At 37.6% G+C, this 18,095-nt stretch overlaps 1 protein-coding gene across 3 annotated transcripts in view; it reads left to right on the top strand.

Moving 5' to 3' along the window:
* Window positions 1-367: 367 nt before the first annotated feature.
* LOC124141042 (harmonin-like) overlaps window positions 368-18,095 on the top strand; it is a 51,618-nt gene continuing 33,890 nt past the window's right edge. The window contains exons 1-2 of one of the 3 annotated variants that reach the window (XM_046508910.2): window positions 368-442; window positions 12,957-13,024. In XM_046508910.2, coding sequence (XP_046364866.1) covers window positions 404-442; window positions 12,957-13,024 — 107 coding nt within the window. In that variant the 5' untranslated portion in view covers window positions 368-403. Of the gene's footprint in view, window positions 443-7,528; window positions 7,717-9,738; window positions 9,800-12,956; window positions 13,025-18,095 lie in introns of those variants that run through there. The other 2 variants (XM_046508911.2, XM_046508912.2) reach the window with 2 other exon arrangements.

Raw genomic sequence — 18,095 nt, 5'->3', positions numbered from 1 at the left:
GGAATTCGACTGATTATGGTGTAACCCAATCAACCGAGGCACGTGGACCTGACCGGAGACATAAAGAAGAATCGCTTTCATAGACCAACAATTTGTTGGTTGACACCTTTGCTTTTTAAAAGACATATGTATTCCCTAAGATTGAAATGTCTAAATATCGTGATGTTGTATAAAATTTGGCTCCACTTGATATGTATTGGCAAGCAATATTTTATTTATATATATTTTATTGTGTTGCAATTTGAGCAACAATTTGAGCAACAAAGAGCATTTTTTCTGTCAAGGTATATTAACTACCCCGAAGATTTTAACATTTTGAATTTACCCCCTTGATGTGTTAAGACGAAAGAGTTACTTCCCTTGATGCGTTCTTGGAAGCGGAAGCCGACCGACAACAGTCTTGATGATGGAGAGAAAGTTTGCACGTTATTTTCACGAACAGGTGGGTAACACATGTTTATTTAAACCTGTATATTAAAGGTTGCTTATTTGAATATTGTGGTATTGTGCTAACACTAAAAGCTGCGTGAGAAATGGCGTGTCTTACACTTCTTGGGTGTGTCCAAACCTAACCCCATTTGACAGGTGCTCGAATAATTAAAAAAATGTCTATTTGTAACGACCCCGAATTTGTTATGTGAGGCATGTTTAGATGTACTCAGTTGCCAGTATTTATTCATGGAACTAAGCTGCATAAATGTTAGATCTACGCCTTTGTGTAAACATAATAATAATACCTTAATTTAGGTCAGAATAGTCACAATTATTTCATGTTTTTTTAGTAGTTACTGATGCCAAATAACATAAAGCCATAGTCTTTTAAATATACAGATATTCTAAAACTGCTTTAATAAATGTCTGAAGTGTCAACACAACAGTATCACACCCTGAGCTCGGTGAAAATTGCCATATGATTGATATATTTACACATATGGGCTTATAAAATATAATCGTGATAATTCAGTCTTAATCTGATAATTTAGTTAAGTCAGTCTCGTTTCATATTTTATGGTCCTTTTCGTGTGAAATATCAATACAATATCTAATATACTTGATGCCAATGCTATATGGTTTGTATAAGGCTACGTCTGTGTGTTCCACAACAGATTAAGGTCAGTGTTAAGATGATTATGGTCGTGCAAACACCTCTGGGGTTAACCATAAATAGCACAGAACTGGTAGAACAACTTTTGTTACCCAGTTTCATTCACCTTGGATATTGATCCAATATTTACATATAGCTTGTTTCAGTGCTCCAACAAGTAGTAGAATATCAATGAGAGCTGTGTAATGTCTAGTATTTTGTATATCAATATATTGCAATACATATGTATTGTGATATATATTTCAATATCTTGTCATTAGCATTAGCATTTCTTATTGTTTTTTTCACCATAACATTAAAGGGACTATGCTTGTCCTAAAAGGCGACTATGCTTGTTGTAAGATGCGACTTACGGGATCGGGTGGCCAGGCATGCTGACTTGTTTGATGCATGTAATTGTATCTCATTTGCGTGGATCGATGCTCATTATGTCAATCACTGGATTGTCTGGTCTAGACTCGATTATTTACAGACCACCGTGATATAGCTGGAATATTGTTGAGTGCAGCATTAAACAACAAACAAACAAACAAATATACTTTGTTCTACAAGACTATTGAATCAGCAAAAAGAACACTTTTGTTGTGGTGTAAAAAGCTTAATATTCAGGGAAACAATAATATTTTCTGATTTTTCTCATATTAATATTAGTTATGTAATGATATAAAAAAGAACCCAAATGACTTTTTTTGTTCAATTTTGGGATTGAAAAAAGAAGAAGTTTCCTATAAAAGAGTATTCATACTCAGTGAAAAGTTTAAAAGATTTCCTGGATCCAATCCCCTTAAACAACATTTTTCAGACAATAAGACTACAGCACACACTCGCATTATCTTTCAATACTGCTGAAGCAAAATTGTCTGCTTATAACATGAACAGTAACATATAGCAAAGGAAGTAATCAAACCTTTACCATGTTGTATTTGTTTTTATGTTTGTTGTATATATCCCAGCTATATGACAATGGTCTGTAAATAATCAAGTCTGGACCAGACAATCAATGATTGATATTGTGAGCAATGATCCATGCTGTCAGGGTACGATGACATGCATCTACCATGTCAGCAAGCCTGACCAGGTAATCCATATGGTCTCCTCTCACAACCAGCATAGGTTGCTGGAGAACGAAGCTACCTTGGAATCCCAACAGGGGCCTTAGCATGTATTTAGTTTGCATATAAATGAAAGTTTTGCATGGAAGACTTATTTTTGTAAATATAGAGTAAAGGATAGATTTATTTTTCTATTTATATTTTATTTTTTTGGTTGTAAATTTGATTCATCTGATATGGTACCTTTCATTTCTTTTCTTTTTTCTTTGTATTAATTTTCCAGGTATATGTGAACATATATCGTCAAAATTTGCAATTGATTAATAATAAGGCTAAGTTCAGTGCAAGTTAATGCAATAGATTTTGGGGATATATATGAAAATGTGTAGACTTTGTAAGTGCACTTGTCACTTATAAAGATGAGCCAATGGATCTACAAAATGGATAGCTCTATTTTCTTTTACAGAATGCACTGGTCTGAACTTGTGTCAAATATTACTGAACACAGGTATTGATTGGAATTGTAACCTGTTGAGAATATGACCATTGAATTTGAGGATATACAACACAGTACAGATAGTTGTTATCAAGTTTCCCTGTTTGTCATGTTTATCACTGAGCAAGTTAACCACCGCATAGTAGCCATCCATACTAGCCTTGTTTTCTGTTCTCCCTCTAAACTATCATTGAAGAAATAAAATTATCTTGTTTAATAATATATCTACAAAATAAAATAATAAGTAAATCCAAATGGAGCCCAGAACAATGCATAATTTCAGATAGAGCTAAGGCATTGCCGCAATCTGGACTTGCCAAATCATTCTAGACTTGACGTGGATTCATTATTTCATTTATTCTCTAGGGGCTGGAAGACTTCTCTCTCCCTGGTAAACTGTATTAACACTCTGATCAACCATTGCTAATGACATCCATACTTTCTCTTAAGATGTTGAATGAATTCTAAAAGCAAGGTTTTTACAGGTTTGAAAAGGCTTTGAGTTTTAAGGTCCCTCTTGACATGCTTGAAAAGCCTTGATTTTTAGTGTCAACCTTAAAAAGACCTGAAAATCACCAAAATAGCTAGAAAAGCCTTGAATTTGTATAAAATGAAATAAACTTGTTTATGAAAGTATTACAATTTATGACTGAATTTATTGTATTTGTTTGTTGTGAAAATATATCATGCCGTTTCTTAAATATTGCAACTAATATATAGTGTTTTGAATTATGAACAAATATTGACACATTAAGGCAAATAACCCAGCTAAAAAAAGCCTTGAAAATGACAATTGAAAGCCTTGAAAAGACTTTGAATTTGAGTGTTCCATATCTGTATGAAACTTCAAAAGTGTTCTATCAATATGGCATCTGATTAATAATTACAAATATGTTTATCTGATAAGATTAACCTTACTTTGTTTGAATGATTACAAATTTGGAGATCCTAATTTTGTAATTGTGATAATTGTCCCATGTGCAACTAGAACAGAACATTTTACAGATTATTTAATAAGTAATTGACACTGGAATTTTGTGAGAAAAGGTGAATTATTTATGATTTGAAAGTTATTAGTATTCGTCATGTTCACAGTAATGTTGTTTGATGTTTCACATGATTCATGCAATATTCTGTAGTCACACATTAAGAAGGTATTAAAGCACTGTCAGAACCAGTGTTGCCAATATAGCAGAATCGTCCTTGTTTGAAAGTAGTAAGCATTCTTAGAAGAACAGGTTTTGCTGATTTACAAGCAGCAGTGTGGCATCACATGTGTAGAAGAAGTGTGACACATTTTGTAGCCAACATTGGATATTTATACACATAAGCACGCATTTATGGAAGCATGCATCACTTAAGGCATGCATCACAGATTTAGCAGCAACATCACAGACTTAAGAGAAGCATCACAGATTTAAGAAAAGCTTCAGAGATTTAGAGGAAGCATCAGCAATTTAGTAGCAGCATCACATACAAAGAAGCAGCATAACAGATTTAGAGGAAGCATTATAGATTTAGGAGAAGAGTCACATATTTAGAGGAAGCATTACAGATTTAGGAGAAGAGTCACAGATTTAGAGGAAGCATTACAGATTTAGGAGAAGAGTCACAGAATTAGATGAAGCATTACAGATTTAGGAGAAGAGTCACAGATTTAAAGGAAGCATCACTAATTTGGTAGAAGAGTCAGATTTAAAGGAAACATTACAGATTTAGGAGAAGAGTCACAGATTGAGAGGAAGCATCACTGATTTGGGGGAAGAGTCACAGATTTAGATGAAACATTACAGATTTAGAAAAGTCACAGATTTAAAGGAAGCATCACTTATTTGGGAGAAGAGTCACAGATTTAGAAGCATTATCAAAGATTTAGAAGAAGCATCACATATGTAGAGGAATCATCACATATTTAGGAAAAGCATAATATATTCAGAAGAAGCATCAAATACTTTATAAACAGCATGAAATATTAAAAAAGAGAACCAATCTTTCTGAAGCTGCATCACATGTTTAGCTGCCGTGTCAGATAGTTGGCAACACAATCACACAATCATTTCCATGTCGGACAAGATACGTATATCACACTTTCCAAAGCCATTTCACAGAAGACACATAACACATTTTGAAGCCATGTCACAAGATATATGTCCGAAATTGAGCGGCACATCCTACTCCAGAGAAGTTTATAGATGGTCCTGATGTTGTGCATGATGTAAAGTTGTCATCATTGTTTCATCGACTCCAGTAGCCCTTGCCAAACACACAGTAGTATCACGACACAATAGCTAGCATTGTGGCATCATCTAGTCGTTACACAGGTAAAAACATCACTGATAAACTATCCGCAGCACAAACTGTAGCACTGGTGGCTCTGTAGACGAAGGGCGGCGTGCAATCTAGGGGGCTATTGATTAAACATTATCAACAGGCTAACAGCTGGTTAGTTGAGTATAGTCTGTATCAGATTGAGACTTCCCGGACGACCACAGATTGTGTACATCTACACCGATCTTGTGTACAGGGAGACATGGCAGTAAATCATCTATCTAGTGCGAGCATCAACAACTTCTGCACGAACATAAGCCAATAAATAACATGAATATATGATTTCATACTCATGTTGTCATGGTAATACATGTGTTTAAGCTAAGGTGTTAATATATACAGAAAAGGGGTACAGAAAAAAAAAAGATAGGGATAATGAAATATGTGTTTCAAACTCCTTTTGAAATTGTGTGCTCAGCCTTCACTACAAACAAATATATAAAAAAATATTCATTATCCCTGACTTTTTTTAGTTGAGTCTATTATGTAACTCTGCTTGGGACATGTTAAACTCTATGTAAATAGAACAGATGTGAAGTACACCTTTTTTAGTTGATGAAGGAAAATGTTTTTTTTGTTTTGTTTTTTGCTATTGATGTTCATATCCAGTTACTGCTTGCTGCGTTTATGGTGATGATAATGGACATGTCAATGTGAAGTACCATGTTGACTTATATTTGTTGACCGCCCCCGTGGTCTTGTGGTAGAGCGTCCGCCCGAAGAGAGGAAGGTCCGGGGTTCGATCCCCGGGTCGCGTCATACAAAAAGACGTTAAAAGATTGTACTTGTTGTTACCCTGTCTGGCGCTCGGCATTAAGGGGCTAAAACAAGGACAGGTCGGCTCGGAGTCAGTATACTGTGTCTGAGTGCGGTATTCATGTTAAACTGCGGCATGGTATCTCAGTGTGCTACCACTATAAATCGGCATCAGTCCGGACTAGTACAAGCAGCCACACATACACGTGCATGCACGTCGCTATATAAGTGCAATAATCTTGGACTCGACGTTAAACCCAATTTCACCTCACCTCACCTCACTTATATTTGTTATCAACAGTGTTGGTTTGAAACTTCAGGAAGGTCCAAATACCCCCAGATTATCATGACATAGTGTCTATTTGCGTATGTGTCATCTGCATGGCATTTGGAAGTAAAACAAGAAAACATTAGTCGATGCTTGTTGTAGGATCTTGTTTTGTTTGTTTGTTTGTTGTTTAACGCCGCATTCAGCAATATTCCAGCCAATAATCGAGACTGGACCAGACAATCCAGTGATTGACATCATGAGCATCGATCCACCCAACTGGGATACAATGACATGTATCAACCAAGTTAGTGAGCCTGACCACCTGATCCCGTTAGTCATCTCTTACAGCAAGCATAGTCACCTGTTAGGCAAGCATGGGTTGCTGAAGACCTGTTCTACCCCGGATCTTCACAGGTGTTTGTTGTAGGAGCTGAAATATATAGATTGTTTATTGTTTGTTTAACACCGCACTCAGCAATATTCCAGCTATGTGACGTTAGTCTGTCAATAATCGAGTCTGTACCATGCAACTAATTGATTGACGTTAACATCGATGTACGCTATAGGGATACAATGACATGCATTCTGACCTAGATGAAACCTGAATAATGTTTCTCTCTCTGCTACCAGATTTCTTCTTGTACTATCATGGGTATTAAATATGTACACAAGGTTTTTTTTGTGTATAAGCATCATTACAAAACTTATGTACATATTTAATGCTCATGATATAAAATATCAAAATATGATATCATTGCAATGTTCTAAACCACTTAAACATTAAAGGTTTTCTAACATTTTTGTTTTATATAGGCATCATTTCATATATGTATCATGATATAACATTTATACTAAGTTTTCCTATAATAATTAGATCCACATCAAGTGCTTTTATGAGTTATCATGGTGTAATATGTATACATCATTTCATATAATTATAGTTTAGCAAGTAATACTTATCATCAGGTAAAATGCATATATAAAATATCAGTAGTTTCAGTTATAGCCTTTTAGATAGATGCTAGCCTAAGGTAATGGGAGCACATCTCCTAGACATACTATTCAGTAAGACAAGAGTTATGTCTACATCTATGTCTATGATGTGGATCTAATTATTATAGGAAAACTTAGTATAAATGTTATATCATGATACATGTATATGTACATATTTAATGCCCATGACAGTACATGTATATGGAAGTGTGAAAATACCTGGCTACTAAAATCTAAGAACGGCTCGTAAAAACATATCCAGGCAGCCTGGGCTAGTGCTCTGGAACAATTATTTCACAAACTGATCATAGGTAGTGACAAGGTATTGGCTTACAGTATCAAATTAGCCATAACTGACTTTAACTGTAACTCTGGTTTCTCCATTCAAAGGGGAGCCCAATAAACACACAGTAAAGTAGGTAATTGAAGCCTGTGAAAGCTGGGAGTGGAGGATGATGTCATGTCTGTGTCCTCTGTGTGTAAACAGCTTAATTTGAAACAGTGTATAGCAGCCAAACCTCACTTCAGTTGGGCCTTCCTTAAATCAAGATATGAGTGCAGTTGTCAAAGTCTCACTCGATAAAAGATAGCACATTTATTGCTGTTATTTTTGTGCTACAAAGTGCAGGCCTACAGTTTTCTTGAAAGAATTTATCCCAGTGTTATTTCAAGTACAATGGTATCATTAACAGGAAATGCGTTTTTCACAGAAAAGGTAGGTTTGTGACGGTTTCCTCATGTCAACATCCTGTCTTCTTCAATGTATTTATTTTTTTATATTTTCTTAATACATACTACTAAATTTGTATTTATCATTAATCTCAAATGCATACATATAAGTACTATATATCATATTAAAGTATCATGTGGTCTTTGTGTTATTGTTCAGAATATTTTACGATGTTAGAAATCGTTGATGGTTGATTTGAGGTGAATGATATTGTTGTTTGATGCCCTGGCCATGTACGGTGAGAGACGGTGCTCGGCATTAAGGCAAAAACAAGGACTGGTCGGCTCAGAGTCGGTATATTGTGTCTGAGTGGGGTATCCTTGTTAAACTGTGGCATGGTATCTCAGTGGGCTACCACTGTGAAACCGACATTAATCTAGACTAGTACATATCACACATGCACACACGCACGCACGCACGCACGCACACACACACACACACACGTCATGCATGCACACACACACACACACATCGCTATATAAGTGCAATAATCATGAACACGCCGTTAAACCCCCTTTCACCTTACCTTGCCCGTGTGGAGACCTGTTTGTTGCAACAATACCAGCGTACTTCTACTATTGTTACCAGGTTCATACTGTAAAGACTTTTGTTGTTGGTACAAACTACATCCCTGTTGAATAGTCTGAACATGGTTGACACATCCTGCTTTTGAAAATACCACATTCAGGGTAAAAAAAGAATATTTTTAGTGTCCCTTCACACAATGGAAAGTTAGGGTGTTGAGAGATAGTTACAAAGGGTGTCAACAGTAAAAGTTATTTCTGAAAAGAAACCTTCATTCTCTACAAATAAAGTTGTCATAATACAATTTCATTGCATGTGATATAAATATCTGTGTAGTGTTTGTTTTAGAGAAAATGACAAAAGTAAATTTTCCGCAAGATTATGATGAATAAATAAGCATTAGGCCTCAAAAGAAATTGCTTCCTTATCATAAATACAATTTTTTTTCATGTGGACTAATCAAGAATAGATTTGACCACACACAGCTGCTACTTTGTCCATCTAATAATGGATAGTCCTCTGCCATTTTTATTCTGTGGGATAGGGGCTGGGACGTTTGTTGGAGAAATATTTTTTCTGTGGCTTCTGCATAACTACTCGCGACTTCCATTCCGGACTATGCTTTTTAAAGTATTTTGAATAAGTCATACAGTCCGTAACAGTTGTTTTGTGTTGAGCTTTAGAGGTTGCATGATTAGAAAACATATTCCGCCAACAATGTAACATAATATGAATATTTCATTTTTATTTTTTTATTAGTAATGAAGTGTTTGTATTGTTATATATCGTGTAGTTGTCCGATTTTCGATCGCGAACGTTGATACTACTTATTTTCGTTTATCCGACATACTCGTTAGTCCGACATAATCATATGCAACCAATAATGTCAGATTAACGGGACCTGACTATTATGTTTATTCATGTTTTATTATGATTATTGAGTTATATACAGAATGAAATTCAAATAGAACTTTAAAATTACATAACATTTAAGGGAACTAATCTAGCCAAGTCCACAAAATACTGATTAACATAATTAATCATTTTTCTGGTATTTTTGTAAGGAACCAACAGATAATATCTTCTTTATTTAACATTTTTTGGTTCTTTTAAAAATGCTATCAATTACAACATATCTTAGCATATTATGTATGTAACATGATCAATTTTTGATCATGATTGGCAAAGAATTGTCAACACAGAAAAGCAATTTTTTAAAGACATGTTACATGATGATATGTACAGATGATATGTTTAAATATTAATCCAAGTGTTTGTAGTAATATTTATCGAAGATATGATAAGGTGTGTAAGATATTTGTTTACAGTATTAAATGTAATAGTACTGCATTTGCTGATATTGATACTGGAAGTACCAGACAGTCCATGAGATACGAGTGTGACATGCGGGCTACACACCTGTTGTGGTAAAGTCCATGTAATTATCATAGCCACTGGTATGTATGTCTGATATGGCACAAAAACTTGTCACTTTCTGGGAAGTTACTGGGAGTTGATAATGTATAGGCCGTTTGTGCGGAAGGTAAGACCTTTTACATTCAACAAATAAATTGACTGAAGTTAAAACATTCATAATTAAGCATAATTGTAGTCCTTAATTGACTTTTTCTTTTTCTTTTCCTAATTCTACAGATATTTTACATATATTGATATTTTATTTGACATAATTTCAAAACTTAATTATTTGTCTTTGTAGTAGAATAACAATGAGTTGTATCAGTATGTAAGGTATGTAACAAGATAAATTGAAATATAAAGCAATTCCTTTTTTTAAGATTAAGTAAATACATTTCATCTCATGAATATTAATAACACTATTCAATCTCACCTCATGCTTATCATATAGTCTATAATATATTCAGTCACTTAGATCGCTCAATACAGAAATGTGTATTGGTTGATGCATGTCATCTTATCCCAATTGCATAGATTGATGCTCATGATATCAATCACTGGATTGGATGTTCCAGACTCAATTGTTTACAGACCACTGTCATATAGCTGGAATACTGCTGAGTGTGGCATTAAACAACAAACAAACAAGTAAATCATTAATACTTGCAGATCAGAAAACACATTTTTTACTTCTGAACCATGTACCCGTGGATAAGCTGACCCCTTTCAATAGAATCTTTTTTCTGGTCCTCAAATTTGGCTTATCTGCGGACATAAATGGTATAATATATAATGTTATATGTTCATACATAGCCTCTAATTATACATCTGCTTATAACAAATTATTATTCACTTCTCCTGAAGCAATTGTAACATAGGTTAGTTTTCATAGTGTGATTATATCCTACTGATTACAGCCGAAACATAAATGTTCAAAATATGTGGGTATTAAAAATAAATAGAAACTTGTTTGTAAGTTTTTTTCAGACAGCCAGTATTGAATCTTGTAATTGTTCAAACTGAATATGTATCCTTTTATTATAAGACCTCTTGAATATCACTTATATAATTCTTTGCCAGAACAACTTTCCAATAGAGCTGGGACGAGTCAAAATTAACTACCCGGGTACCTGACCCCTAATTACCAGACCCTGCCCGGGTACTCACTGTAGGTCTCAAGAGATGGGTACAAAATGTCCGATAGGGAATTGCTTGACCAGAATCCTGGCAAAAAGTATTTAGGTACACTATAAAACGATCTGGTCTTGCATAACTGAAGTTGACTAAAGCTTTATCTTAATTAAAAATATATGTAAGTTACAAGGTATGCGTGAATAGTCTGAAAGAAATGTGAACATTCGTGACCTGTTGTGTATTCATGGAGTTCTAGATAATTTTCGATTTTAAACAATATGTCACGTGACTAACAAAGGGTCCGGGTAGTTCTGTGGGTACCTGGGTGCTACTCAGTACCCCCCTGACCCGAGTATCCAAGTTACCCGTCATAACCCTACTTTCCAACATTTCCTGTCTTTAATTTTGTAACCATGGCGACACTGAATTAATCATGCATTAAGATCACGTTGTGAAAAAAGGCCCTGGCTAAATATAAGAAATCTTTTCATATATGATTAGGAAAAAACAAAAAAACAATTTTAACATAATCATGATAATATGTAAATATTTTCAGTTGTATCATGAAGTTTTCTTATTTTACTGATAATTTTCCCCATGAAATACACTGTCTCTTACTATTGTTGTACTTCCCTGTGTGTGTCTAGTGTTTGGATATCTTTAGTTTGTTGTCCAAAATGAACACACAGATTTTGTGGCAGTTCACCCTTTCTTTAAACAGATTGTGGATCAAATTCCAGTTCCTTGTTGGTTTTTCAAACAATGGGCATGACACCAAGGGAAGGTGTCAAAAGGCAGGATGTCATTTTAAAAATAAAGTACCTATTAAATAGCCTTTGTAAAGTTGATGCTTAACTGTTTTGACAGTGTGACATTGAACGGTAAACCGTTTCATTACAAGTTTAGTGGTGTGATGATTGCCAATTACCTGCTGAAGACTTTTTGATAAATGAAAATGCAATTTTGATATTGCCCCCTGGTTTGTGAGCAAATAGTCTCGTCATGTGAAATGTGAAACAATGCAGATAAGTCACCTTTGCAACTTACAAATGTGGGTTTTGGGTATTCAGAATGTGACATAACATAAGGATAAGTTATAAAGACAGTTTAGTAGTTTGCCCGCCTTTTCTACAAGTTCACGCAGGTTTATTTCACTCTGCAAATGATTTATACACTTGTCATGTGCTTCAGCCAGTATCGTGATGTATTGAAAGATTTATTTTAAGCTTGACGAAAAAATATTTGTTTATCATGTTTAGTACCAAGTTATGATGTAGTTTTACAGCCTGCTTTAAGATTAAGTATATTCCTATTTGTTGTGTTGTTAAGAATTGACTTCATCATTTTGTGTATTTATGGATGTGTAAATGTAAAAATTGTTGTGCAATCCTCATAGAACAGTACCTTGTCTCTTTGTTTACAGCAGATTCAGGGTCACTGGTGGCCCAGTCGCTTAAGGCGCCGCGATACCTGTGATTGTGGGTTCGAATCCCGATTCGCTCATATTAAGTTTCTAGGTTTTAGCACCATAACCGTGCTAGTGGGTTTCACCGAAATGGTAAACGTCTGAGACCTGCATCACTTCGGGCTTTCCTCCCCCATTAAGCTGACTCATTCACTCACTCACAGCAGATTCAAGCAATATATGTGCACCTTGATTTTTACCCCTTTTTTTCCATAAACGTAAAAACATTTTGAAGTCAATTCTTATGAATTAATATGTCAGCAATAAAACTTCAGTCTGCTTTTTCATTCATAACACGCACAAAAATGAGTGAGTATGATTTTACACTACTTTTAGCAATATTCCAGCAATATCATGGCAGGGGACACTAGAAATGAGCTTCACACGTAATCATGTTGGCATTTGAACCAGGGCCTTAGGCGAGAAGAGCAACGCTTGAACCACCAGGTTACCCCACTGCCCCCACAGGAACCTGAAGACAACAATGTGAAATCAGTGGCTTCCTTTAGCGCAATAAAGCAACAAAAGCCCCACCAATTCTATTATCAGCCAATCAGGAAACAGTAGTCCTTCCATAGTTTCATATTGGGTGTATGGAGGCATAAACGCAAAAATAATTGCTTTGTTAACCAATCAAATACACTGAACTGTGAAAATGTTTGAATTTATCTCATGATCTTTGCAGGTGAAGGAACTTATTCTTAATGAGAATGAAAGGGAGCAGATCTTTCAATCTCTTCGGACTTATCAATCGTAAGTACACAATATATATCTGGCATCATATGAATCGGCATTAAGTTTGTTGTTTAAAGCCACCCTCAGCAATATTCCAGCTATATGACGGCGGTCTGTAAAGAATCGAGTCTGGACCAGACAGTCCAGTGATTGACATCATGAGCATCGATTCACGCAATTGGGATACAATGACATGCATCAACCAAGTCAGCGAGCCTGACCACCCAATCCCGTTAGTCGCCTCTTACGACAAGCATCGTCGCCTTTTATGACAGACATGGGTTGCTGAAGACTTATTCTACCCTGCATCTGAATCAGCATAAAGAAACTGGCATTGCTGATACATGTGTTTTTGTGTGTTTATAAAATATAATGAGGGCACATGTTAGAATGCAGGGTACTGTGAAGAGTTGTGTCCTTTTGTTGCCAGGATCTGATAATCATGGAATTCCAGATTCAGAACATCATCAAGGCTGGAACAGAAATTGGTATTTTTTCCTAATAATGTGTTTCATCAACAGAATGATTTTGTTTTTGTTATCAATTTGATGACCATAAGTTGGAACACTAGCATGGCTCTAAATTGTGCTCATGATTCTCAACCCGTGGAAATCTGGCGTAGAATAGGTCTTGTCTTAAGAGGTGACTATGTTTGTCGTTTGAGGTGACTAAAAGGGTCGGGTGGTCAGATTTGCTGACTTGGTTGATGTGTATCAATGCTCATGATGTCAGTCAATGGATTGTCTGGTCCAGACTCGATTTTATGTATAGCATGATTATACTGCATGGATTCTGTTCAAATTAAGGGAACAGTTTCCATTCTAATAGATGAGGTAAAGTGCAAAGTTTGATTTTGTTATGTGTATTTTCGGAAAAGAGATAATGTTTTTCATGTTGTGAACTTTGAATATTTTTGTTTACTTCAACTTTTGTGCGACCTATTGCTTGAAAACAACTTTATGGATTCTTTTCCAATTAGGGATACAGTTTCTATGCCAGTAGGAGGGGTGCAATGCAAAGTTTGTTTTCAATATTTGGGTTTTCTGAAAACATACAGCTATTTTAAAAATGTTTGCTTAGAATTTTTGTTCCAAAATATTTGTGCGACCTATAACTAGAAAACTACTGCATGGATTCTTTTCCAATTTAGGGAACACTTACCATACTAACATAAGAGGTGCATTGCCTATTTTAATTTGATATGTATTTTTTCTGAAGTTTTTCCCGTTTTTTTTAAATATGTTTGTGTCAGAGTCATGGGTATTAGTGAGCCCAACTCACTTTTTGTCTTGTTGTTTTAATGGTAATGCACCAAGAATATTATCTTCTATTACCACCTGATAACTGTTTGATATTTGATTTAATTTGTCATAAACCACCACTATACAAACACACTGATAGGTCGACCATGATAGACAATGAGATCCCATCCTTGTACGTTGCATACCTGAAGTAGATAACACTAATCTCGTTGGGAGCCTTGTCTTGAACACGTGAATGCACAAACAATTTATCAATATGTTGCAATACATTGTGGTAACCACACAAACAGCGCTTACCATATTTAACATATTTTATGTTCTGTTGTATTTGAACCAGAAACACAGCGATATTGTTCCCAGACTGCAGGGCAGAATAGGTCCTTAGTACCCCATACTAGTCTCTCGGTGGGGATTCCGATTCTGGGGCAGAATAGGTCCTTAGTACCCCACACTAGTCTCTCGGTGGGGATTCCGATTCTGGGGCAGAATAGGTCCTTAGTACCCCACACTAGTCTCTCAGTGGGGACTCCGATTCTGGGGCAGAATAGGTCCTTAGTACCCCACACTAGTCTCTCGGTGGGGATTCCGATTCTGGGGCAGAATAGGTCCTTAGTACCCCACACTAGTCTCTCAGTGGGGATTCCGATTCTGAGGTAGAATAGGTCCTTAGTACCCCACACTAGTCTCCCCTTGGGGATTCCGATTCTGGGGTAGAATAGGTCCTTAGTACCCCACACTACTCTCCCCTTGGGGATTCCGATTCAGGGGCAGAATAGGTCCTTAGTATCCCACACTAGTCTCTCAGTGGGGACTCCGATTCTGGGGCAGAATAGGTCCTCAGTACCCCACACTAGTCTCTCGGTGGGGATTCCGATTCTGGGGTAGAATAGGTCCTCAGTACCCCACACTAGTCTCTTGGTGGGGATTCCGATTCTGGGGTAGAATAGGTCCTCAGTACCCCACACTAGTCTCTTGGTGGGGATTCCGATTCTGGGGTAGAATAGGTCCTCAGTACCCCACACTAGTCTCTTGGTGGGGATTCCGATTCTGGGGCAGAATAGGTCCTCAGTACCCCACACTAGTCTCTCGGTGGGGATTCCGATTCTGGGGTAGAATAGGTCCTCAGTACCCCACACTAGTCTCTCGGTGGGGATTCCGATTCTGGGGTAGAATAGGTCCTCAGTACCCCACACTAGTCTCTCGGTGGGGATTCCGATTCTGGGGTAGAATAGGTCCTCAGTACCCCACACTAGTCTCTCAGTGGGGATTCCGATTCTGGGGCAGAATAGGTCCTTAGTACCCCACACTAGTCTCTCAGTGGGGATTCCGATTCTGGGGCAGAATAGGTCCTTAGTACCCCACACTAGTCTCTCAGTGGGGACTCCGATTCTGGGGTAGAATAGGTCCTCAGTACCCCACACTAGTCTCTCAGTGGGGATTCCGATTCTGGGGCAGAATAGGTCCTTAGTACCCCACACTAGTCTCTTGGTGGGGATTCCGATTCTGGGGCAGAATAGGTCCTCAGTACCCCACACTAGTCTCTCGGTGGGGATTCCGATTCTGGGGTAGAATAGGTCCTCAGTACCCCACACTAGTCTCTTGGTGGGGATTCCGATTCTGGGGTAGAATAGGTCCTCAGTACCCCACACTAGTCTCTTGGTGGGGATTCCGATTCTGGGGTAGAATAGGTCCTCAGTACCCCACACTAGTCTCTCAGTGGGGATTCCGATTCTGGGGCAGAATAGGTCCTTAGTACCCCACACTAGTCTCTCAGTGGGGATTCCGATTCTGGGGTAGAATAGGTCCTCAGTACCCCACACTAGTCTCTCAGTGGGGATTCCGATTCTGGGGCAGAATAGGTCCTCAGTACCCCACACTAGTCTCTCAGTGGGGATTCCGATTCTGGGGCAGAATAGGTCCTTAGTACCCCACACTAGTCGCTCAGTGGGGATTCCGATTCTGGGGCAGAATAGGTCCTTAGTACCCCACACTAGTCTCTCAGTGGGGATTCCGATTCTGGGGCAGAATAGGTCCTTAGTACCCCACACTAGTCTCTCAGTGGGGATTCCGATTCTGGGGCAGAATAGGTCCTTAGTACCCCACACTAGTCTCTCAGTGGGGATTCCGATTCTGGGGCAGAATAGGTCCTTAGTACCCCACACTAGTCTCTCAGTGGGGACTCCGATTCTGGGGTAGAATAGGTCCTCAGTACCCCACACTAGTCTCTCAGTGGGGATTCCGATTCTGGGGCAGAATAGGTCCTTAGTACCCCACACTAGTCTCTCAGTGGGGATTCTGATTCTGGGGAAGAATAGGTCCTTAGTACCCCACACTAGTCTCTTGGTGGGGATTCTGATTCCGGGGAAGAATAGGTCCTTAGTACCCCACACTAGTCTCTTGGTGGGGATTCTGATTCCGGGGAAGAATAGGTCCTCAGTACCCCACACTAGTCTCTCGGTGGGGACTCCAATTCAGGGGAAGAATAGGTCCACAGTATCCCATTTTTGTTTAAGGAAAGACTAATGAGGATTAAATGGTCACAATGTGTGACCTGGTTGAATGTGTATCATGTCTAAAGTGTATGGATCTTTGCATATGTTGTCAGATAGTCATTTGCCTGGCTCTGCTTATATACTGACTGACGTGATATTCTGGAATATTTATGACAGTGGCATAAAATACCATTGCTGAATTTTCTTAAGTACTGGTAAACACTCTTTGCTTGAGACATATTGCAGATATAAAAGATCCGTGAAAGGGAGATTATTCTAATTCTGCATTTCATTAATAGCCGGGCGGTCGGGTAGCCTAGTGGTTAAGCGTTCACTCCTCTTGCCGAAGACCCGGGTTCGATCCCGACATGGGTACAATGTGTAAAGCCCATTTCTGGTGTCCCCTGTCGTGATATTGCTGGAATATTGCTAAAAGCAGCATAAAACCATACTCACTCACTCATTGATAGCCACTATAATCACAATAATCATTAGGCCTGAAAATCTATCTATAGTAAACTGTCTGTAATAAGCGGGGAGGGGGGTCCTTCAGATTTGCTTGTACAATATTTGAATCTATGCCCCCCCAATTTTGATATTATAAATTTTAGGGTTTATCCAGGTTTATGATAAGGACTGCTATTCTGTCATGTCAATTTAGAACAAAGGTTAACATAGGCAAGGTTGTGAATATAATTTATGGATTGGTGTTGTAATTTCTCATAGTATTGCTCCCACTGTATATGTCGTTTGTTATGTAGACTACGGTATTTTGGCACGCAAGGACATGTGGTTTACAATGAGTTCTTATCAAGTTACTAGGCTTATTTAAATTTCGTTAGTAATCTCTGTAGATTGTTGGAGCTGAGCGCAGCTGATAACCCATAATGCAGCTGGGTCACTGTCATGGCAGCCTGAAGCTGAATCTGGGGTAACAACTGTGACTTTTTGCAGCAACCTTCTAAAGTACTGCAGCCAAAGTGCAATCTGTTAAGGAATACCAAACACTTTCACTTGACGATTAAATAATATTTTTGAAAAAGCAGGGTTTTACTGGATGCAAATATCCGGATCCAGTTTGTCTACATATTGTATATGGATGCAAAAAATACATTGCAAATCCTGTGGAAGCGGAAAAGTATGACTGTTTGAACTGTTGAATATATCAGAACGTTGTTGATTGTATGAAACATATGACTAATACTTCTATTCTGGTAAGGTTATTCTAGAAACTTTTCATCCATTTACTTTACTCTGCCCTCAACAACTGCAGCTATTACAGCTATTTACAAGATAGCCTCTTCTCTCAAGTGAGACATCCCCGTAGTATGGGTT

Source organism: Haliotis rufescens, unplaced genomic scaffold, assembly GCF_023055435.1.
Source record: "Haliotis rufescens isolate VD_foot unplaced genomic scaffold, xgHalRufe1.0.p SCAF_6, whole genome shotgun sequence".
Classification (NCBI taxonomy): domain Eukaryota; kingdom Metazoa; phylum Mollusca; class Gastropoda; order Lepetellida; family Haliotidae; genus Haliotis; species Haliotis rufescens.
This window is presented reverse-complemented; position numbering and strand designations above follow the sequence as displayed.